The sequence below is a fragment of the Rhinoderma darwinii genome, chromosome 1 (genome assembly GCF_050947455.1).
Source record: "Rhinoderma darwinii isolate aRhiDar2 chromosome 1, aRhiDar2.hap1, whole genome shotgun sequence".
In the NCBI taxonomy this organism is placed as follows: domain Eukaryota; kingdom Metazoa; phylum Chordata; class Amphibia; order Anura; family Rhinodermatidae; genus Rhinoderma; species Rhinoderma darwinii.
In genome coordinates, this window is record NC_134687.1 from 290188832 (window position 1) to 290210422 (window position 21591).

The 21591-nt window shown below is 46.5% G+C and overlaps 1 protein-coding gene across 1 annotated transcript in view; it reads left to right on the top strand.

Annotated features, from left to right (window-relative positions):
* JAK3 (Janus kinase 3) overlaps positions 1–21591 on the top strand; it is a 244356-nt gene that overhangs the window by 86348 nt on the left and 136417 nt on the right. The window contains exon 12 of the mRNA XM_075850921.1: positions 16899–16983. Within this exon, the coding sequence (XP_075707036.1) occupies positions 16899–16983 (85 nt within the window). The remainder of the gene's footprint in view (positions 1–16898; positions 16984–21591) is intronic.

Here is a 21591-nt window from a genome sequence, read left to right on the forward strand (position 1 = left end):
AGGTTATATATGTAGCGAAACATGTCGGGCTCTTTTGAATTTTAAAACGTGCTATATTGCTAGATTCACCTTCACTCAGTGTTTAGTGTAGCTCAACGTTCTGCAGCCGCTGGCTTCTCATATACTTGTTATCCAGTGCTCAGGATTGGGGAGAGGAAAAGGGATTGTCTCTACAGAGTTGTCTCGCTCTCTACCACGAGCCGGGTGGAGCTAGCCACGTCCTCGCTCTGCTCATTCAGTCAGAGCGTATTAGTCAAAGCACGACTGTTTGAACCATAGTTTACAAAGCATGGCTGTCCTGCATCGCTGTCTCAGTTATTTTGCTGGGGCACCGCTGCAGTGTACAGTAGGTCTTAGTGATCACACTCATCAGCCCCACATGAGACTGACCATTATGCTGTCACACCTACTATAGTGTGCCACTATAGGAGATTAACTGTATATGGTCTCGATAGACGGCAGTGCAGCTCCATTTATGCAGGCAGCAGCTCAATTATTTCCTGTGGTTCACCATAATTCTGCTACACCACCCCATTGGCCCTAGGGTATGTGAGGTTGGGGGTCACTCACACATACCCATTTGCACTTTAGGCATCTTAATATAATTGTAAAGGCAGGAAGGAGGTGAAGGGAACAAGTGAGCCCTAATCTACCCACCGCCCTGTCCCTGCCTACTTGAAACGACCCGCCCTAGGCGACGGGGTACAACTTGTCGGCGGTCCCTACGCTGTCTAAGTGCAAGGGAGTACAAACAGGGAACACGCAAGGGAATACAGTAGCCCACGGAACGCCGCGAGGAAACGGAGCGGTGAATGAGCCAGTCAGGATCAGGAAGTAGTGGAGTATACAAACGGGAGCACGGAGCAGAAGCAAGCCAGGGGCAGAGCAACGCAGGATAAACGGAACTGAAGCAAGGCATAAGCACGGCAGAAGCAGGCTGGAGCAAGGCAGCAGTGGGGCCAGGAATCCAAGAAGAATAACAAGCAAGGAGGAAGAGAAAACGGCAGGTATAAATGGACAGGGGGCGGAGCTAACTCTGACTGACCAGGCCGCGATAGGCTCTCCCACTCCTGAGCCTGCCACCCTGATTGGTGGGAGCAGGTGTCAGTCTCAGAGGTCTGGCCTCAGGTGTCGACTGATTAATCCTGGGAGTATACCCAGACGTAGTGCCTGGCAGATCCTTTACAGTACTCCCCCTTTTATGAGGGGCCACCGGACCCTTACTAAGAGGACCCGGTTTAGTGGGGAAGAGAAGGTGGAACCTCCTTATCAATACCCCAGCGTGAACATCTCGAGCAGGTACCCAAGTCCTCTCCTCCGGCCCGTATCCTCTCCAATGGACCAGGTACTGGAGGGAGCCCTGGATCATCCTACTGTCCACAATCTTGGCCACCTCGAATTCCACCCCCTCAGGGGTTAGAATGGGAACAGGAGGTTTCCTCGAGGGGGACCAGGACGGGGAGCAGCGTTTCAGGAGGGAGGCATGGAAGACGTCGTGTATGCGAAAGGATGGGGGCAGCTCCAGACGGAAGGATACAGGGTTGAGGACTTCAATGACCTTATAAGGTCCAATAAATCGGGGAGCAAACTTCCTGGACGGGACCTTAAGGCGCAAGTTCCTCGACGACAACCACACCAGATCCCCGACGACAAACCGGGGGTTAGCAGAACGTCTACAATCAGCCTGAATCTTTTGTACGCTCTGGGACGCCTCTAGGTTCTTCTGAACCTGGGCCCAGACTGTGCACAGTTCCCGATGAACGTCCTCTACCTCGGGATTATTGGAACAACCAGGGGAAACGGAGGAGAACCTAGGATTAAACCCGAAATTACAGAAAAACGGGGAGACCCCTGACGAGTTACTGACCCGGTTATTCAGGGAAAATTCGGCGAGGGGAAGGAATGAGACCCAATCAAATTGACAGTCAGAAATGAAACACCTTAAATATTGTTCCAGGGATTGGTTAGTCCTTTCCGTTTGGCCATTAGTTTCGGGATGGAAGGCGGAGGAGAAGGATAGATCAATCTCCAACTTTTTACAAAAAGCTCTCCAAAATAAGGAAACAAATTGTACCCCTCTGTCCGAAACTATATTGACTGGGGCCCCATGGAGACGCAGAATGTGTTTCACAAACAAAGAAGCTAACGTCTTGGCGTTAGGTAGTTTCTTAAGGGGCACAAAGTGGCACATCTTGCTGAAGCGGTCTACTACCACCCACACCACCGACTTGCCCTGAGATGGAGGCAAATCGGTGATAAAATCCATGGAGATATGGGTCCAAGGTCTCTGGGGAATGGGCAAGGAACGTAGTAAGCCCGCAGGTCGGGACCTAGGGGTCTTGGACCTAGCACAGACCTCACAAGCGGCGACGTAAGCCCTAACGTTTTTAGGCAACCCAGGCCACCAATAGTTTCTGGTAATGAGGAGTTTGGTACCCAAGATGCCAGGATGACCAGATAGAGCGGAGTCATGGTTTTCCCTGAGTACCCTTAGCCGGTATTGCAGGGGGACAAACAGTTTGTCCCCAGGGAGGTTCCCGGGAGCTGAACCTTGATCAGCTGCGATGTCAGAGGCTAAGTCAGAATCAGTGGCAGAAACAATTATACCAGGGGGTAAAATACAAGCAGGATCCTTCTCAGAAGGAGGATTAGCCATGAAACTATGTGACAGTGCATCAGCCTTAATATTTTTGGACCCAGCCCTATAGGTAACCAAGAAATTAAATCTGGTAAAGAACAGTGCCCAACGAGCTTGTCTAGGATTAAGCCTCCGGGCAGATTCTAGGAAAACCAGATTCTTGTGGTCAGTAAGGACCGTTACCTGGTGTCTGGCCCCCTCCAAGAAGTGACGCCACTCTTCAAAAGCCCATTTAATGGCTAAAAGTTCGCGGTTGCCAATATCATAGTTACACTCCGTGGGCGAAAACTTCCTAGAGAAGTAAGCACAGGGGCGGAGATGGGTGAGGGAGCTTCACAAACAAAGGGCTTGTTATTATGTAAAGGCAGGAAGGAGGTGAAGGGAACAAGTGAGCCCTAATCTACCCACCGCCCTGTCCCTGCCTACTTGCAACGACCCGCCCTAGGCGACGGGGTACAACTTGGCGGCGGTCCCTACGCTGTCTAAGTGCAAGGGAGTACAAACAGGGAACACGCAAGGGAATACAGTAGCCCACGGAACGCCGCGAGGAAACGGAGCGGTGAATGAGCCAGTCAGGATCAGGAAGTAGTGGAGTATACAAACGGGAGCACGGAGCAGAAGCAAGCCAGGGGCAGAGCAACGCAGGATAAACGGAACTGAAGCAAGGCAGAAGCACGGCAGAAGCAGGCTGGAGCAAGGCAGCAGTGGGGCCAGGAATCCAAGAAGAATAACAAGCAAGGAGGAAGAGAAAACGGCAGGTATAAATGGACAGGGGGCGGAGCTAACTCTGACTGACCAGGCCGCGATAGGCTCTCCCACTCCTGAGCCTGCCACCCTGATTGGTGGGAGCAGGTGTCAGTCTCAGAGGTCTGGCCTCAGGTGTCGACTGATTAATGCTGGGAGTATACCCAGACGTAGTGCCTGGCAGATCCTTTACAATAATTTGTTTATTTTAAATAACTAATAAAAGTTACATGTTAATTGACCACATACTTGTCCCAATCCCTTTTCCTCTCCTCAATCCTATATACTTACTCAGGTGGTGCACACCATTGTGGTCTACCTCTCACACATCATTTGTGCGATAGGTGGTCTCTCATTTATTACTTATCCAGTGCTCAGCACCACTTACAATACAAGCATAGCCTTATAGTGATACTATTCTAGCAGCACGCATAGTCATTTTAAACATTTATGTGATTCGTTTAGTTGCTTTCATAGCCTAATAAAGATAGTAATCATTGTTATGATAGTTGGGAAATAGGTTTTTTTCTGCCGGTTCGCATCCAGTCAGTATATGTGTTTGCGTAATTAGGGGCACCCCCTGCTGCAGGTGGAGGCCAGACCACAGTGAACCCGCTGCAGGAGACTGCGCTCCAGAGAACACAGCCGCCATTTTAGGAAAGGTTTTCCTGAGGGTTCCATCTTTCCTCTGCATCTACTCGTTGGCGCTGCAAGGAGTGGTGAGTGACTTTAGCAGCTGGCTGCTGATGACATTGTGGGTACGCTACAACCTCCCTGCTGTCCATCCTTAGACTGCGCAAATGCAATCTGGATATAATTTGACGCATGGCAGATCTCCCCCCTTTCCTATGCCTATGATTCTCTAACGTATGTTTGGATGTGCACTAGTCTGAGTTATCTCTCTGCTCTTACATAATCCTGCTAATTGGGGTAATCCCACAATGGCCCCCTCCAAACAGTCTAAAATTACGTACAAAATGGATAAATTCACTGGTCCTTTGTCCGGGCGCCACGCATCGCAGCCTTCTAAGGTCTCCACCTCTCCTTCCATACCTGTTGACTCCCCTCCTGAACCATCCATGTTGGACGTGCTGAAGGCTATTAAGGAATCCCGTACTGTTCTAACTAAAAAAATTGATGGCCTTCAGATGGAATTTGGTCTTCTCAGGGCTGATGTACACACGTTACGTGAAAGCCACTGAGTCTAAGAGGCGTATTTCTGACTTGGAAGATGTGGTGACTCCCCTGAGATCGAGAGTCGACTCCTTAGAAACGCAACAGTCCGCATGGCAGGCTAAACTCCACGAAATGGCGAACCGTCTGTATAGATGTAACATCCATTTCATCGGTCTGCCTGAATGTGTGAAAAAGCCAGACCCTGTTGCATTCTTGGAGAATTGGCTCAAATCAACATTTGGGGATACAGTCATTTCTCCTATGTTCTGTGTGGAACCTGCACATCGGATCCCGACTAGAGCTCCTCCACCTGAGGCGCCGCCACGTACTTTCATTGCCACGTTTCGGAATTTCAAAGACAGATGAAAATTGCTGGAACTTGCAAGAAAACAGGGGCCTTTGAAACACACAACCAAGATGTGAGAGTCTTTCCCAACTATTCGCTGGAAGTACAAAAAGAGAGGCAACGATTTACGGAGGCCAAGAAATGTTTGAGGGAAAAACATATCGTGTACTCTATGGTTAAGGGTATGTTCACACGGCCTATTTACGGACGTAATTCGGGCGTTTTTGCCCCAAATTACGTCCGAAAATAGCGCCTTAATAGCGCTGACAAACATCTGCCCATTGAAAGCAATGGGCAGACGTTTGTCTGTTCACACGAGGCGTAATTTACGCGCCGCTGTCAAATGACGGCGCGTAAATAGACGCCCGTGTCAAAGAAGTGACCTGTCACTTCTTTGGCCGTAATTGGAGCCGTTATTCATTGACTCCAATGAATAGCAGCGCCAATTACGTCCGTAATTGACGCGGCGTTCTAGCGCCTGCACATGCCGTTACGGCTGAAATTACGGGGATGTTTTCAGGCTGAAACATCCCCGTAATTTCAGCCGTTACGGACGCCCTCGTGTGAACATACCCTTACCCCGCAAATTTTAGATTGGTGCGCAATGGCTCAGCAATATTCCTGGAAAAATCGGAAGACATCTTTTGCCTGGCTAGAATGTCATGGACTGTGATTCCTCTACTCCTGTGGTATCGTATCTCCCTATGCTGTAAGGAAATATAACCAGAGGAATTTACTCCTTATCATGGAACATGTTTCTAACTTTGTTCTTCTGTAAAGGCTTGGATTTTCCTCTATGATGTCTTCAGCCGTGACGGGTGTTGGGAGATATACCCCAACTTGGATATATAGCCGCAACGCTCATGTCTTTCATGTTGTAGCTCTATTGAGACTATTAGTTCTAATTAAGTATCCTTACTGCACTTCAGGGGAAGAAGGCATACTCCTTTCACTAACCATTTAAAGAGGCTCTGTCACCAGATTTTGCAACCCCTATCTCGTATTGCAGCAGATCAGCGCTGCAATGTAGATTACAGTAACGTTTTTATTTTTAAAAAACGAGCATTTTTGGCCAAGTTATGACCATTTTTGTATTTATGCAAATGAGGCTTGCAAAAGTCCAACTGGGCGTGTTTACAGTAAAAGTCCAACTGGGCGTGTATTATGTGTGTTACATCGGGGTGTGTTTACTTCTTTTACTAGCTGGGCGTTCTGACGAGAAGTATCATCCACTTCTCTTCAGAACGCCCAGCTTCTGGCAGTGCAGACACACAGCGTGTTCTCGAGAGATCACGCTGTGACGTCACTCACTTCCTGCCCCAGGTCCTGCATCGTGTCGGCCACATCGGCACCAGAGGCTACAGTTGATTCTGCAGCAGCATCAGCGTTTGCAGGTAAGTAGTTACATCGACTTACCTGCAAACGCTGATGCTGCTGCAGAATCAACTGTAGCCTCTGGTGCCGATGTGTCCTCGCTCGTCCGACACGATGCAGGACCTGGGGCAGGAAGTGAGTGACGTCACAGCGTGATCTCTCGAGAACACGCTGTGTGTCTGCACTGCCAGAAGCTGGGCGTTCTGAAGAGAAGTGGATGATACTTCTCGTCAGAACGCCCAGCTAGTAAAATAAGTAAACACACCCCGATGTAACACACACAATACACGCCCAGTTGGACTTTTACTTTAAACACGCCCAGTTGGACTTTAGCAAGCCTCATTTGCATAAATACAAAAATGGTCATAACTTGGCCAAAAATGCTCGTTTTTTAAAAATAAAAACGTTACTCTTATCTACATTGCAGCGCCGATCTGCTGCAATAGCAGATAGGGGTTGCAAAATCTGGTGACAGAGCCTCTTTAAGTGTACCCTGTAGTTCTGTTTTTGTTTTTTGCTACATGCTGCATTTGGGAATGAAACCTGTCTCGAGTTCTGGGGGATGGGTAGGGTGGGGTTGGGTTGGGTTTAATTGTTTATGCCTTTCATACTTGTCTGCTTATTTATATATGACTTGTCTGACCATGTGGACTGGTGATCTGGTCTCGGGGAGTACTGGAGTTGATCATTTCCAAAGGGGGCGCAACTTATATGTTTAAGCCCTGTATATTGATGTCCTCCACAATCTGTACTGTATTTATTATTTTATTGAGACGCTACACCATCTTAAAATGATTTCCTGGAATGTGAGAGGACTTAAAGAGGCTCTGTCACCAGATTTTGCAACCCCTATCTGCTATTGCAGCAGATAGGCGCTACAATGTAGATTACAGTAACGTTTTTATTTTTAAAAAACAAGCATTTTTGGCCAAGTTATGACCATTTTTGTATTTATGCAAATGAGGCTTGCAAAAGTACAACTGGGCATGTTGAACAGTAAAAGTACAACTGGGCGTGTATTATGTGCGTACATCGGGCGTTTTTACTTCTTTTACTAGCTGGGCGTTCTGACGAGAAGCATCATCCACTTCTCTTCAGAACGCCCAGCTTCTGGCAGTGCAGACAGCGTGTTCTCGAGAGATCACGCTGTGACGTCACTCACAGGTCCTGCATCATGTCGGACGAGCGAGGACACATCGATGTAGAGGCTACAGATGATTCTGCAGCGGCATCCGCGTGTGCAGGTAAGTCGATGTAGCTACTTACCTGCAAACGCTGATGCTGCTGCAGAATCAACTGTAGCCTCTGGTGCCGATGTGTCCTCGCTCGTCTGACACGATGCAGGACCTGGGGAAGTGACGTCACAGCGTGATCTGCCAGAAGCTGGGCGTTCTGAAGAGAAGTGGATGATACTTCTCGTCAGAACGCCCAGCTAGTAAAAGTAGTAAAAACGCCCCGATGTACGCACATAATACACGCCCAGTTGTACTTTTACTTTTCAACACGCCCAGTTGTACTTTTGCAAGCCTCATTTGCATAAATACAAAAATGGTCATAACTTGGCCAAAAATGCTCGTTTTTTTAAAATAAAAACGTTACTGTAATCTACATTGCAGCGCCTATCTGCTGCAATAGCAGATAGGGGTTGCAAAATCTGGTGACAGAGCCTCTTTAATGACAAATTTAAAAGGTCCTTCGTTTTTAATTTTCTCTATACGTCCAACCCGCAAATTATACTTTTACAAAATACTAATTTACTCAGTTCTAAACTGCGAGCTCTTGCACGGCCATGGGTCAGGTATGGTTATTATGCCTTTTATTCCAGTTACTCCTGTGGGGTCTCATTACTGGTTCACAAATCATTACAATGGTAGGTTACATCTGTTGAAACGGATCCTAGAGGAAGATTCCTTATGCTGCCAGATCCATTATACATCCTTTATAATTGTTAATGTCTATAATCCTCCCCCGGCCGCTGTCCAATTACTCACTAACATGATGCTGGTGACTGAGTTTGGCCCTTCTCCGCTTTTGCTACTCTAGGATTTCAACCTTTTGTTGTGCTCTGAATTAGATCAACTGGGGGGGGGGAGTCACGGGGTGTAGTTCCCCTTTGGCTAATTGGGCTGCAACTTATCATTTACAGGAAATTTGGCGGACTCGTTACCTTCATTCTTTAGCTTATTCATGCCAGTCACCCGCCTATAGGTCCTGGCATTTGAAAATAATGCTTCTCTAGTATATGTGGCAGATGCACAATACCTCCCTCAGGGTATCTCAGACCACTCTCCCCTTATGATCACTCTAGTGTTCCCTGAAGTTGCAAAATGGAAAATATGGAGATTTACTCCTGTAATATCCGTGGCTGTGGGCTGTCAGTTCCAATCCCCCCTGACAGCCGCAGCCACGTGTCGGCAAGCGCTGGCCCCAGCCTCTTCCTCAGGAGACGCCAGCGCTCGCTTCCACTCACCTCAGCCGGATCCCGTAGGGTGCAGGGGCAGCACGCGCACCGGACTTTTGATGAACTTTGAGCCCGTAAGTACCCTGGACTATAAGACGGGTCCTGCCCCTGCTTCTATGCCTGAGCGTTGTTGATGTTTCCCAAGTTTGTCTATGTGATGGCCTCCTAGTGTGTTCCTGTTCCTGTTCCCTGCATTCCATACTATCATGGTCGAGTACTGTGCTGTGCCAAAGTCGTGTCGTGGTGTATCCCACGTCTGACCTTCTTCATCTCGCCTGACGTCTACCTGCTGCCTAGTCCCAGCCGAGCCTGCCTTACTGCTGTCTGAGCTGCCACAGGTGCCTACACGAACTATAGACATTGACCTGCACCCTGTTGGCCAGCTGCCTTACCGCCAAGGCGGTACGGCCCAGTGGGTCCACAGACCCTTCGTGACAACTCCGCTATGGCTCTCCTGCACTGACGTCATGACTTCCTTAGAAAAAGAAATTACAGATTTTTGGAATACTAACCTAGGTTTGACTGATAGCAATCTGATGTGGGATGCCTTCAAAGCATATATCAGAGGGGTGGTTACTCACCAGGAAACTTTATATTTCCAACTAAGAGTTTTTAAGCAGGGGGATAAGAATGGTCTTTGCTAGCCTACTTGGCTAGAGAGGACACCACACCGAATTCCTATTTTCGAAATCACCTCCTGTACTGGGATGCCTGTCAGTGACCCCTTGGCCATCAATGGCGTCTTTGCTAAGTTCTACTCTGATTTGTACTCCTCTAAGGTTTCAAAGAATCCATCTGAACTAAAGGCATATTTAGATAAAATTAGGTTTTCCACTCTGGATAGTGAGGATGCCAATTTTTTGGAAGCTGATCTGACCATAGAGGAAAGTACAGAGGCTATTAGCTCCTTTACAAACAGGAAAACCCTGGGTCGGGGCAATCTGCCAATAGAATGGTATAAATTCCATGTTGACCTGATTGCCTCTCGTTTGCTTACCCTTTTTTAATCCTTCAGTGGTGATACCATCCTCCCCATTCTATGAGAATGTCTCTTATAGTGCTGATCCCCAAGCCCCGTAAAGATCCTAAAGACTGTGGCTCATACTGACCTATCTCACTCCTTAATATGGATATTAAAATATTAGCCAAAATTCTGATTATGCGTATACAAAAGATTATATCTCATATTATTCATCAATCTATTTTCATGCCAGGGAAGCCCACTGATGTTAATCTGCGGAGGCTCTTTACCAACATATGATCTACTATAGAGTCAGGTGGGACCAGAGTTGTTGCCTCTTTGGATCTTGAGAAAGCATACGACTCAGTAGAGTGGTCCTATCTGTGGACTGTTCTAGGCATATTTGGATTTGGCCCCAGATTTATCCAATTACTATACCCCCAACCTACAGCAAGCATTAAAACCAATTGTCACATTTCCCCTTCATTTTTGCTAGCCCGAGGGACTAGGCAAGGTTGCCCACTATCTCCTTCCCTTTTTGCACTGGCCATTGAGCCACTAGCAATAGCTATAAGAGCCTCTCCTGATTTAAAGGGCTTCAGGATGGGGGAGAGGGAGGAGCATATCTCTCTCTACGCAGATGATATTATCTTTGTTTGGTTTATTTACATCCTTCTCTGGGCTCTGTGTGAACTGGTCAAAATCTTTGGTAATGATACATTTTACGAAAGTGGGGAGCACTTGGATAGCCAACCCTCATACCAGCTCATAGGCTTGACATAGCCCAGGTTGACTGGACTTGGAGCTGCTGGCATCTCTGTTTGGTTCTCCATTACTCCACCGAACTTCTCCCTTTGACTGGTCCTCACCAGATTTTATCTTATATACACCGCGTTCCAAATTATTATGCAAATGTTATTTTTCGCTGATTTTCCTAAATAGTCGATGCAAATGACAGTCAGTATAATCTTCAAGCCATCAACCGTTGGAGTATAATGCAAATTTTATTGAACAAATCTCCTAATGATAACAGATTTTTTTTTTAGAAGTAAAAAACTCAAAATGCACTGTTTCAAATATTATGCACAACAGAGATCAAAACATTTTAAAGGTTGTAAAGAAAACTAAAATGGTAATTTGTTGAATTTGGAGCCTCAGGAGGTCAGATTTACAGAAATCAAAAGCTCTTTCAATCAAACAAAACTTAACAGGCCAAGTTACATGTTAACATAGGACCCCTTCTTTGATATCACCTTCACAATTCTTGCATCCATTGAATTTGTGAGTATTTGGACAGTTTCTGCTTGAATATCTTTGCAGGATGTCAGAATAGCATCCCAGGGCTCCTGTTTTGATGTGAACTGCCTCCCACCCTCATAGATATTTTGCTTGAGGATGCTCCAAAGATTCTCAATAGGGTTGAAGTCAGGGGAACATGGGGGCCACACCATGAGTTTCTCTCCTTTTATGCCCATAGCAGCCAATGACACAGAGATTTTCTTTGCAGCATGAGATGGTGCATTGTCATGCATGAAGATCATTTTTCTACGGAAGGCACGGTTCTTCTTTTTGTACCACGGAAGAAAGTGGTCAGTCATAAACTCTACGTACTTATGCAGATGTCATTTTCACACCGTCAGGGACCCTAAAGGGGCCTACCAGCTCTCTCCCCATGATTCCAGCCCAAAACATTACTCCGCCACCTCCTTGCTGACGTCACAGCCTTGTTGGGACATGTTGGCCATTCACCAACCATCCACTACTCCATCCATCTGGACTATTCAGGGTTGCACGGCACTCATCAGTAAACAACATGGTTTGAAAATGAGTCTTCATGTATTTCTGAGGCCACTGCAACCGTTTCTGCTTGTGAGCATTGTTTAGGGGTGGCCGAATAATAGCTTTATGCACACTTGCAAACCTCTGGAGGATCCTACACCTTGACGTTCGCGGGACTCCAGAGGCACCAGCGGCTTCAAATATCCGTTTGCTGCTTTGCAATGGCATTTTAGCAGCTGCTCTCCTAATCCTATTAATTTGTCTGGCAGAAACCTTCCTCATTATGCCTTTATCTGAACGAACCCGTCTGTGCTCTGAATTAGCCACAAATCTTTTCACAGTACGATAATCACGCCTACGTTTTCTTGAAATATCCAATGTTTTCATACCTTGTCCAAGGTATTGCACTATTTCACGCTTTTCGGCAGCAAAGAGATACTTTTTCTTTCCCATATTGCTTGAAACCTGTGGCCTGCTTAACCCCTTAAGGACTGAGCCTGTTTTGGTCTTAAAGAGGCTCTGTCACCAGATTTTGCAACCCCTATCTGCTATTGCAGCAGATAGGCGCTGCAATGTAGCCTGCTTAAGAATGTGGAACATCCTTCTTAAAGGGATCCTGTCATCAACATCTTACCTGTTAAACTCACCTGACCCCTCAATGGCCGCAGCTGTCCAGAGTTCGTTCCTGTTCTCTTCTTTCCTGAAGTCCTCCTCTGTCTGTAAATATAGTCGTTTAAACTTTTCCCGCCTTTTATGGTAATTATTTTTCCCTCTGGGATGCAGCTTCTTAACCACGTCCACTGCCACCACCTGTCCGGCCCTGACTGGCAAAGGAGCTGTCAATCAAAAAGAAGGAGGTGGAGTCCACTCTGAGATGCTGGAGGAATGAAAACCTGACTCTTTTCAGATGAAGATTTGACTCTTTTCTGCTCATTTGCATACGGAGTGAGACCACTGAAAAACTGAATACTAAAGTTACAGAGCTTACTTAGAACATATTTATAGCTTAGATGACAATGATTTTTCACCCACTTTCACCAGGTATTGCTGGCTTTATAGCTAAAATGCTGTTGACAGGTTCCCTTTAAGTAGTTTTCCTTTGATTGGGCACACCTGGCAAACTAATTATCACAGGTGTCTGAGATTGATTACAATGATCCAAAGAGCCCTAAGACACAATACCATCTATGAGTTTAATTGAAAAACTAATAATTAAATGTTTATGACACTTAAGAGGCTCTGTCACCAGATTATCAAATCCCTATCTCCTATTGCATGTGATCGGCGCTGCAATGTAGATAACAGCAACGTTTTGTTTTTTTTTAAAAAAAATTGTAAAAGTTATGAGCAATTTTATATTTATGCAAATGAGCCTTTCTAATGGACAACTGGGCGTGTTTTCTCTTATTTCCAACTTGGCGTGTATTGTGTTTGTAACATCTGGGCGTGTTTACTTGTTTTACTAGCTGGGCATTGTGAATAGAAGTGTTTGTCAGCATCATATGTCAGCATCATACACTTCTATTCAAAACGCCCAGCTAGTAAAACAAGTAAACACGCCCAGATGTTACAAACACAATACACGCCCAGTTGGAAATAAGAGAAAATACGCCCAGTTGTCCATTAGAAAGGCTCATTTGCATAAATATAAAACTGCTCATAACTTGGCCAAAAATGATCGTTTTAAAAAAAAACAAAAAACGTTACTGTAATCTACATTGCAGCGCCGATCACATGCAATAGGAGATAGGGATTTGATAATCTGGTGACAGCGCCTCTTTAAATCCAATGTGCATAATAATTTGGAACACGGTGTATATTGCTGATAAGGAAAGCTATCCATGTTTTTTTGTTAATAACTGAACTTGTACATTTGATACTATTGTATTACTTACTTGACTGAGGGATGATAGAGTTCGGTCCAAGTAATCCTTCTACTCCCCCTAGTGAGGATAACCACTCAATACCATCCTTGTAATGCTATATCTTTCAATAACAACAGACTCATGATTGGATAAAGTTGGCCACAGCAGCCATTTTGTTGACAAAGAATAAAAACAAATAAAACATTACCATCAAAAATATAAATAATCAACATTATCGACATTATCACCCATAAACAAACATTCAGAAGAAAGAGGTCCTTGGAGCTAAGGAGGTCTGCTCAGCCAATCTGCCCATAAGTGCAATATTTTACCCCCAGCCAATTCCCCACAGGCTCAGGGGCAGCGTGTTCTACTACAGATGGCCAATAATTCACCCTTGCTCCCCGGGACACCTCCCAGCAGGAGCCCAAACATAGCCAGAGCCTCCATATTCCACAATTTTGGAATGACCATAACCACGATGAGTCTCTCCCTCACCAATTTAACACCAACTCTAAGGATCTCCAACCTGCCACAACGAGCGTACCTTGAACATCTTCAAGTATGCGAGCTACCCCACATTAGCAGCGCACGCCTAATACCTTATCCTGAGCGACCATAGGTCAATGCCCACCGCATTCAAGTGCACGCTATCCGCCAACCAGAACTGGCCCTGACCATCCTCAACGTCATAGTGGCGCACAAAAACACCACCGCTTTGAACAACAAGAGCCGAGACTGTCCTGTTCAGGCTGGCCACCGAGCGAGCCAACTGCCACGCTCTACGAGGTACTATCTCCGACCACACCATCACCACATTAGGATACTGGGCCCACAACCGTAGCAGGTCATAATGAATGTCCCTGATAAGTTCCCTAAAAGGCCAAATCCCTAGGTTGTTACCCCACACATGCAAGACCAACATCACCGTCACCCTATCTAGACCAACACAACGTCAAAACTCCAACAAGACATAATCTCATGTCATCCTTCTCTGCCCCAACGCAGCACCGCCACATCCCTGTGGAAACCCAGTTGCCTGCCATCCAGGCGAACGTCCGCACGAAGTGCTCCCCAGTAGACGTAAAAATACCCCAGGATCCACACAAGCCGAGGAGATCCATCTACATAAAAGACACAAACAAAATAAAAAAAGGACAGAACATAAAAAAAAAGAAAGAGCGGAGGGGGGATTAAGAAAAGTAAGCCCAAAATCAAATCAACTTGCTCAATCAGCCTATCAACTCATATACATCCCACACAACTAAGTACCCCGCATGTAATGTGACCACAACCACCCCCTATTTAAACACTAAGGTGGGGGCGAACATAGGACATGTAACGGCTAGATTCCCATCTACCAATATGCTGCACTACATCAGGACCAAGACCCCACCCAGCAGCATCCGTAGCAGCGCCTATGTGAAACGTGTGGGGTGATAAAACTGGACCATTCAGCCTCAGTTCTCGCAAACATTTGCAAAAGCCACACGTAAACTGGTAACGGGAGGAAAAAAAAACATCCGCGTGACCTGGCGTAAAAAAACGCCCAACATAATATCGGCTAGCGCAATCCACGGGGCACACCCGCAACAAAAGCCCGATATCCTTTTAAACCCACTTGATGCTAGGACTGACCGCCTTCGTCTGTCTGAACTGCTTGTCATATCTGAGCCAAGTCAAACCCCCGTAAACCCTGTGCGCTTCCCCTATGGCATCCATATAGCAGAAAAGGTCTGAACAATTTTCTGGCGCCTTTTCGCCAATAACACTTGCCAGAATGGCAAACGCTTGAAGCCAGTTCTGGAAGGACTGCGGAATCAATCTGCACCTCCGCTTTTCCTCCTCCTTCTTGCTCTCCAACCGCTTGCTCTTGTCCAGATTGAACTTTTCAAGAGGGAGGAGAGAGAAAATTACCACTTACTCGTCCTTCCATATTTTATCACGTACCTCCTGCTTTAGATGGGCACCCATTGGGCCCTTGAAGCACACATAAACCTCGCCTCTTGCTTTCTAATGGAACCTATCCACCTCTCCATCCTTATCAGTCTGTACAGACACCGCTACTCCCGTGTCTCATGACGACGACCCTCCAATCGCTATCCCACTACTCACCAAAGGGAAAACCAAACCGGGGTGCTAACCCACACCGGGACCAGAGACAGACCCCCCGATGCCCCTCTCCCATCATAGCAGGCTAAGAACTCGCGCACACTCCCCAACAACTCACGCAACTCCCCATCCCCCCAGTCCACAGTACCCGATACCTGCACTCCATCCAACCCAACCCGGGACCAACCCCCACCCCCTGGGACCTAAAAACTTCAGGAAAAGAAAATGAAAAAAGGCAAAGACTCACCTGGATGCGCGCGAGCTGTGACCCCGCCACCCGGAAGAACCGGGACGTCTAGAAGACCAGCACGATCCACCTCATCTATTCTGAAGTCATCCGCCACCACTGAGCACAGTCCACGCGGTCCGACTGGCCCGCCATCACGTTCCCTGGTGAGATGCCCGACTGGGACATCGCCAGGGCGATCCACCGCAAAGCCAGGATTCAGATTACTAGGGCCAGGGGGCGACCCCCGAGGTGGGGGGATTGACCCCCTAGCTTTGCAGAGACTGGCCAGGAGGCGGGATTCCAGCCGGACCGTGACCTGCGGCCCGATGCACAGGACCACGGCCTTCAGGGTCCCTAGAGGGGCTTCCAACCCTGCACCGTACTTGAGGTGTAGCTTCAGGGCTAAAGCGGGAGGGCGGTGCCTGCGAGACCACTGCGGCCCGCTAGATGGGTGGTCCCTCCCCCATTTCAATCACCTCCTGAGCAGCAACAGGAGGGGAGACTGGGACTGCAGGTTCACCGGCCAAACCAGCCAGCTGCTCAAGCAGCCAGTCCATGCTCTGCTCACCTGCCAGAGGCCAAAGTCTCTCAAACACTGTGCTCATTTCCGCCATCACAAAATCAGGAGTGTGCAGGGAGAACTTAAAGCTAAACTTCCCCTGCGTGTGCTTCTCCTCCTAATGGCGCCGGGAACTGCCGGCGCACCATTATAACCATAAGGCTCTGCCCCCTAACCTCTCCCCTCCTATCACCCCGAACATGTCCTGCGGTCCGGATCCGGCCCTTCTATATGCAACGCTCAGGATTTTACACTTTTGTATTTGTGCCATTCTTTTTCTATGAGGTTTTAATAAAACTTCCTTTAAAAAGAAAAAAAATTTAGGGGCACGCGTCACTGTTGGTCCACCTGTTCTAGTGGAAATCAGTCCTGGCTGTGTATTGCTCGAACGGGTTGAGTAATTGGAGGCACCCTACGCTGTTCATTTGATTATTTATTTACTGGTTTATGCTAAACCGTGAATGCTAAACTTTTTTTGCCATTTATATTTCTTTCTTAGCCTATGATGTGCTGTTGAATTCTTTGAACATTCGTGATTTTTGTGAAGTGCAGGGGAGGGGGTAACCATTAACCCTTGCCCTGAGCCCCAAAAAGGCTAAGGTTAGCTCTGCATATTAATGTTATCATTCTATTTTTATGTTTTTATTTTTTTAGTCTTTTTTAGAAGCAGCAAGTTTAATGAACCAACTCTCCCACAAACACCAAGTCCTTCTACATGGAGTATGTGTTGGAAAACAGAGTAAGTATTTACCACTGTTTGGTTCATATTGCTCTGCTGCTGTGCTGTTAATGCTGGTAAATTATAAATATATATGTGTACACCGCGTTCCAAATTATTATGCAAATGTTATTTTTCGCTGATTTTCCTAAATAGTCGATGCAAATGACAGTCAGTATAATCTTCAAGCCATCAACTGTTGGATTATAATGCGAATTTTATTGAACAAATCTCCTAATGATAACAGATTTTTTTTTAGAAGTAAAAAACTCAAAATGCCCTGTTTCAAATTATTATGCACAACAGAGATCAAAACATTTTAAAGGTTGCAAAGAGAACTAAAATGGTAATTTGTTGAATTTGCAGCATCAGGAGGTCATATTTACAGAAATCAAAAGCTCTTTCAATAAAAAAAAAACTTAACAGGCCAAGTTACATGTTAACATAGGACCCCTTCTTTGATATCACCTTCACAATTCTTGCATCCATTGAATTTGTGAGTATTTGGGCAGTTTCCGCTTGAATATCTTTGCAGGATGTCAGAATAGTCTCCCAGAGCTTCTGTTTTGATGTGAACTGCCTCCCACCCTCATAAATATTTTGCTTGAGGATGCTCCAAAGGTTCTCAATAGGGTTGAGGTCAGTGGAACATGGGGGCCACACCATGAGTTTCTCTCCCTTTAAGCCCATAGCAGCCAATGACACAGAGGTATTCTTTGCAGCATGAGATGGTGCATTGTCATGCATGAAGATCATTTTGCTACGGAAGGCACGGTTCTTCTTTTTGTACCACGGAAGAAAGTGGTCAGTCATAAACTCTACGTACTTTGCAGAGGTCATTTTCACACCGTCAGGGACCCTAAAGGGGCCTACCAGCTCTCTCCCCATGATTCCAGCCCAAAACATGACTCTGCAACCTCATTGCTGACGTCGCAGCCTTGTTGGGACATGGTGGCCATTCACCAACCATCCACTACTCCATCCATTTGGAACATCAAGGGTTGCACGGCACTCATCAGTAAACAACACAGTTTGAAAATGAGTCTTCATGTATTTCTGAGTCCACTGCAACCGTTTCTGCTTGTGAGCATTGTTTAGGAGTGGCCGAATAATAGCTTTATGCACACTTGCAAACCTCTGGGGGATCCTACACCTTGAGGTTCGCGGGACTCCAGAGGCACCAGCGGCTTCAAATACCTGTTTGCTGCTTTGCAATGGCATTTTAGCAGCTGCTCTCTTAATCCTATTAATTTGTCTGGCAGAAACCTTCCTCATTATGCCTTTATCTGAACGAAACCGTCTGTGCTCTGAATCAGCCACAAATCTTTTGACAGTACGATCATCATGCTTAAGTTTTCTTGAAATATCCAATGTTTTCATACCTTGTCCAAGGTATTGCACTATTTCACGCTTTTCGGCAGCAGAGAGATACTTTTTCTTTCCCATATTGCTTGAAACCTGTGGCCTGCTTAACCCCTTAAGGACTGAGCCTGTTTTGGCCTTAAAGAGGCTCTGTCACCAGATTTTGCAACCCCTATCTGCTATTGCAGCAGATAGGCGCTGCAATGTAGATTACAGTAACGTTTTTATTTTTAAAAAACGAGCATTTTTTGCCAAGTTATGATCATTTTTGTATTTATGCAAATGAGGCTTGCAAAAGTACAACTGGGCGTGTTGAAAAGTAAAAGTACAACTGGGCGTGTATTATGTGCGTACGTCGGGGCGTTTTTACTTCTTTTACTAGCTGGGCGTTCTGACGAGAAGTATCATCCACTTCTCTTCAGAACGCCCAGCTTCTGGCAGATCACGCTGTGACGTCACTTCCCCAGGTCCTGCATCGTGTCAGACGAGCGAGGACACATCGGCACCAGAGGCTACAGTTGATTCTGCAGCAGCATCGGCGTTTGCAGGTAAGTAGCTACATCGACTTACCTGCAAACGCCGATGCTGCTGCAGAATCATCTGTAGCCTCTGGTGCCGATGTGTCCTCGCTCGTCTGACATGATGCTGGACCTGGGGAAGTGACGTCACAGCGTGATCTGCCTGAAGCTGGGCGTTCTGAAGAGAAGTGGATGATACTTCTCGTCAGAACGCCCAGCTAGTAAAAGAAGTAAAAACGCCCCGATGTACGCACATAATACACGCCCAGTTGTACTTTTACTTTTCAACACGCCCAGTTGTACTTTTGCAAGCCTCATTTGCATAAATACAAAAATGGTCATAACTTGGCCAAAAATGCTCGTTTTTTAAAAATAAAAACGTTACTGTAATCTACATTGCAGCGCCGATCTGCTGCAATAGCAGATAGGGGTTGCAAAATCTGGTGACAGAGCCTCTTTAAGGACATTGCATTGAATCGCTGCATTGAAGGGGTTAATGCCAGGAATCGGAGCTAGCTCCGGTTCCTGCCGATAGATCGGGGTGTCCGCTGTAACATACAGCGGACACCCACTGCTGATGACACCGGCTCAGCTTCTGACATGGAAGCTGAGCCGGCGCCATCTTGCCGATGGTACCGGAAGCCTCCTGGGCCCCGCCGACGATGGGGCATAGGAGGATTCCGTTACTGGCGGACCGGGAAGTAAGTATTAGCCCTCCGATCGCCTTTGCAGCCACCGGCAAACCCAGCGATCACGTTGCTGGGGCGCCGGTGGCTATAAACTCCTCACATGCTGCGATCTCTATTGAACGCAGCATGTGAGGGGTTAATCGGTCGGATCGGAGGCTAGCTCCGGTCCTGGCCGATGCCTCAGGGTGCCAGCTGTAACATACAGCTGTCACCCAGCGGTTATGTCGCTGGCACAGCTCCTGAGCCAGCTCCATCTCCTTCACGTACAGTTACGTGGAGATGCGCGAAAAGACCATCTCCCATCACGTAACTGTACGTGAAATGGCTCGAAGGGGTTAATAATTTGGAATGTCCTTCTTAAGTAGTTTTCCTTTGATTGGGCACACCTGGCAAACTAATTATCACAGGTGTCTGAGATTGATTACAATGATTCAAGAGCCTTAAGACACAATACCATCCAGGAGTTTAATTGAAAAACGAATAATTCAATGTTTATGACACTTAAATCCAATGTGCATAATAATTTGGAACACGGTGTATGTGTATATATATATATATATATATATATATATATATAAAATCCTATAATTCATGCATACCTTGCTTTGTCACTGTCACACCGTCTAAAGCTATACATTATTTATGAAAATCTTATTTTGAGTCTCCCTGACCTGTTAATAATTCACAATATCTGTACATAATATATGTGTAATATTAATAACAACCATTTACTACATACTCGGTGCCAGACTGTCAAGAGCAATAGGTACAGAATGCGTGATTTTGCAGTTGAAGCAATGCCCCCTTCCCCAGTGGTCACAACAGTGCATCCACGCCCATTCCTCCTGTAGCCTGGGTCCTCCATTCCTTCAGTACTCACATCAGGGTCCCCCCTTCTGCTTAGTGGTTGCAGCAATACTCCCCCCATTTCCCACTTGGTCACAGGGTCCCTCTTTCCTTGGTGGGCATCAAGGCTCCCCCTTCCCTTTCTCCTTGGTGACAGCAGAGCTCTCCTCTATATCCCCAGTGGCCACAGCAGGGCTTTCCTTCATGTTTACCCTAATATGTCATATCTGGCTCACCCCCTTCCCCCTTGGTCACAGCAGGGCTTTTCCCCATCCTTTTCCCTTGGAAAAAGCAGGCCGTCTTCTCCACACCCCCTCCCCATCCCTTTATGACTTGGTCACAGCAATGCTTCCTTCCCCCTTAGCCACAGCAGGGCCTTCCCCTCCCCTCATATATTTACTTCCTACATGCTCCCGCAATGCACCCTCTGCTGTCTGAAATATAACAAAGACTGATTTAAAAGGAGCAGTTAGTGACTGTCATTATCTGACTGGCAGGAGCAGTCAGAGACGTTAGTACTCCCATTGGCGGCTTGTGCCTTTGGGGAAATCCGACCTTGTACATGCCACATGCACTAACACAACTACATCTCCCTCCCTCTAATCACCTGAGCTGAAAGAAAAGAGAAAGTCTATACCCTCGATAACGCTAATGTCACCATGCAAATTTGGCGCATTCACATTTTTATCAGCCTCAAATGTTCATGTGGCGCGTGCCCACAGATGCCTCCCAGAGTCCAGAGTTCCCTCTACAGTTGTTCCTCAGAGTGCCTGACACAGATGCACATAAGAACCCATCCCACACTGCATCTTGCTCTAGGCTTCTCTCTGCATCAGAAGTGCAGCGCTCACATCCATGCGTTAGACACAGTAGATTATGTCATTGTAGGTACCAAGGAGCAAGCCTTGACTGGCAAATCATGGCTGCTTGCCTGGATTTTTTTTTGTATTCAGCTGCTAAATTTTGCTGAACTGAGGAAGATCTGTAAAGGAAGTACCTGGAGTTTTTGGCGGTATATGCACAAAGAAATTTGGTGTTATCCTGCCAAAATTTTAACACTTTAATGATATGCAACCATGACATTGGTAAAAATATAAGCTATTCTCTATCTATAATGGCCAGTATAAAATTTACTATTCTGGAGCTGCCAGCAAACACTTAGGTCTTGTTCACATTTTTGCAGTATATTCTATACAAAGGGAAAGTATTAAACA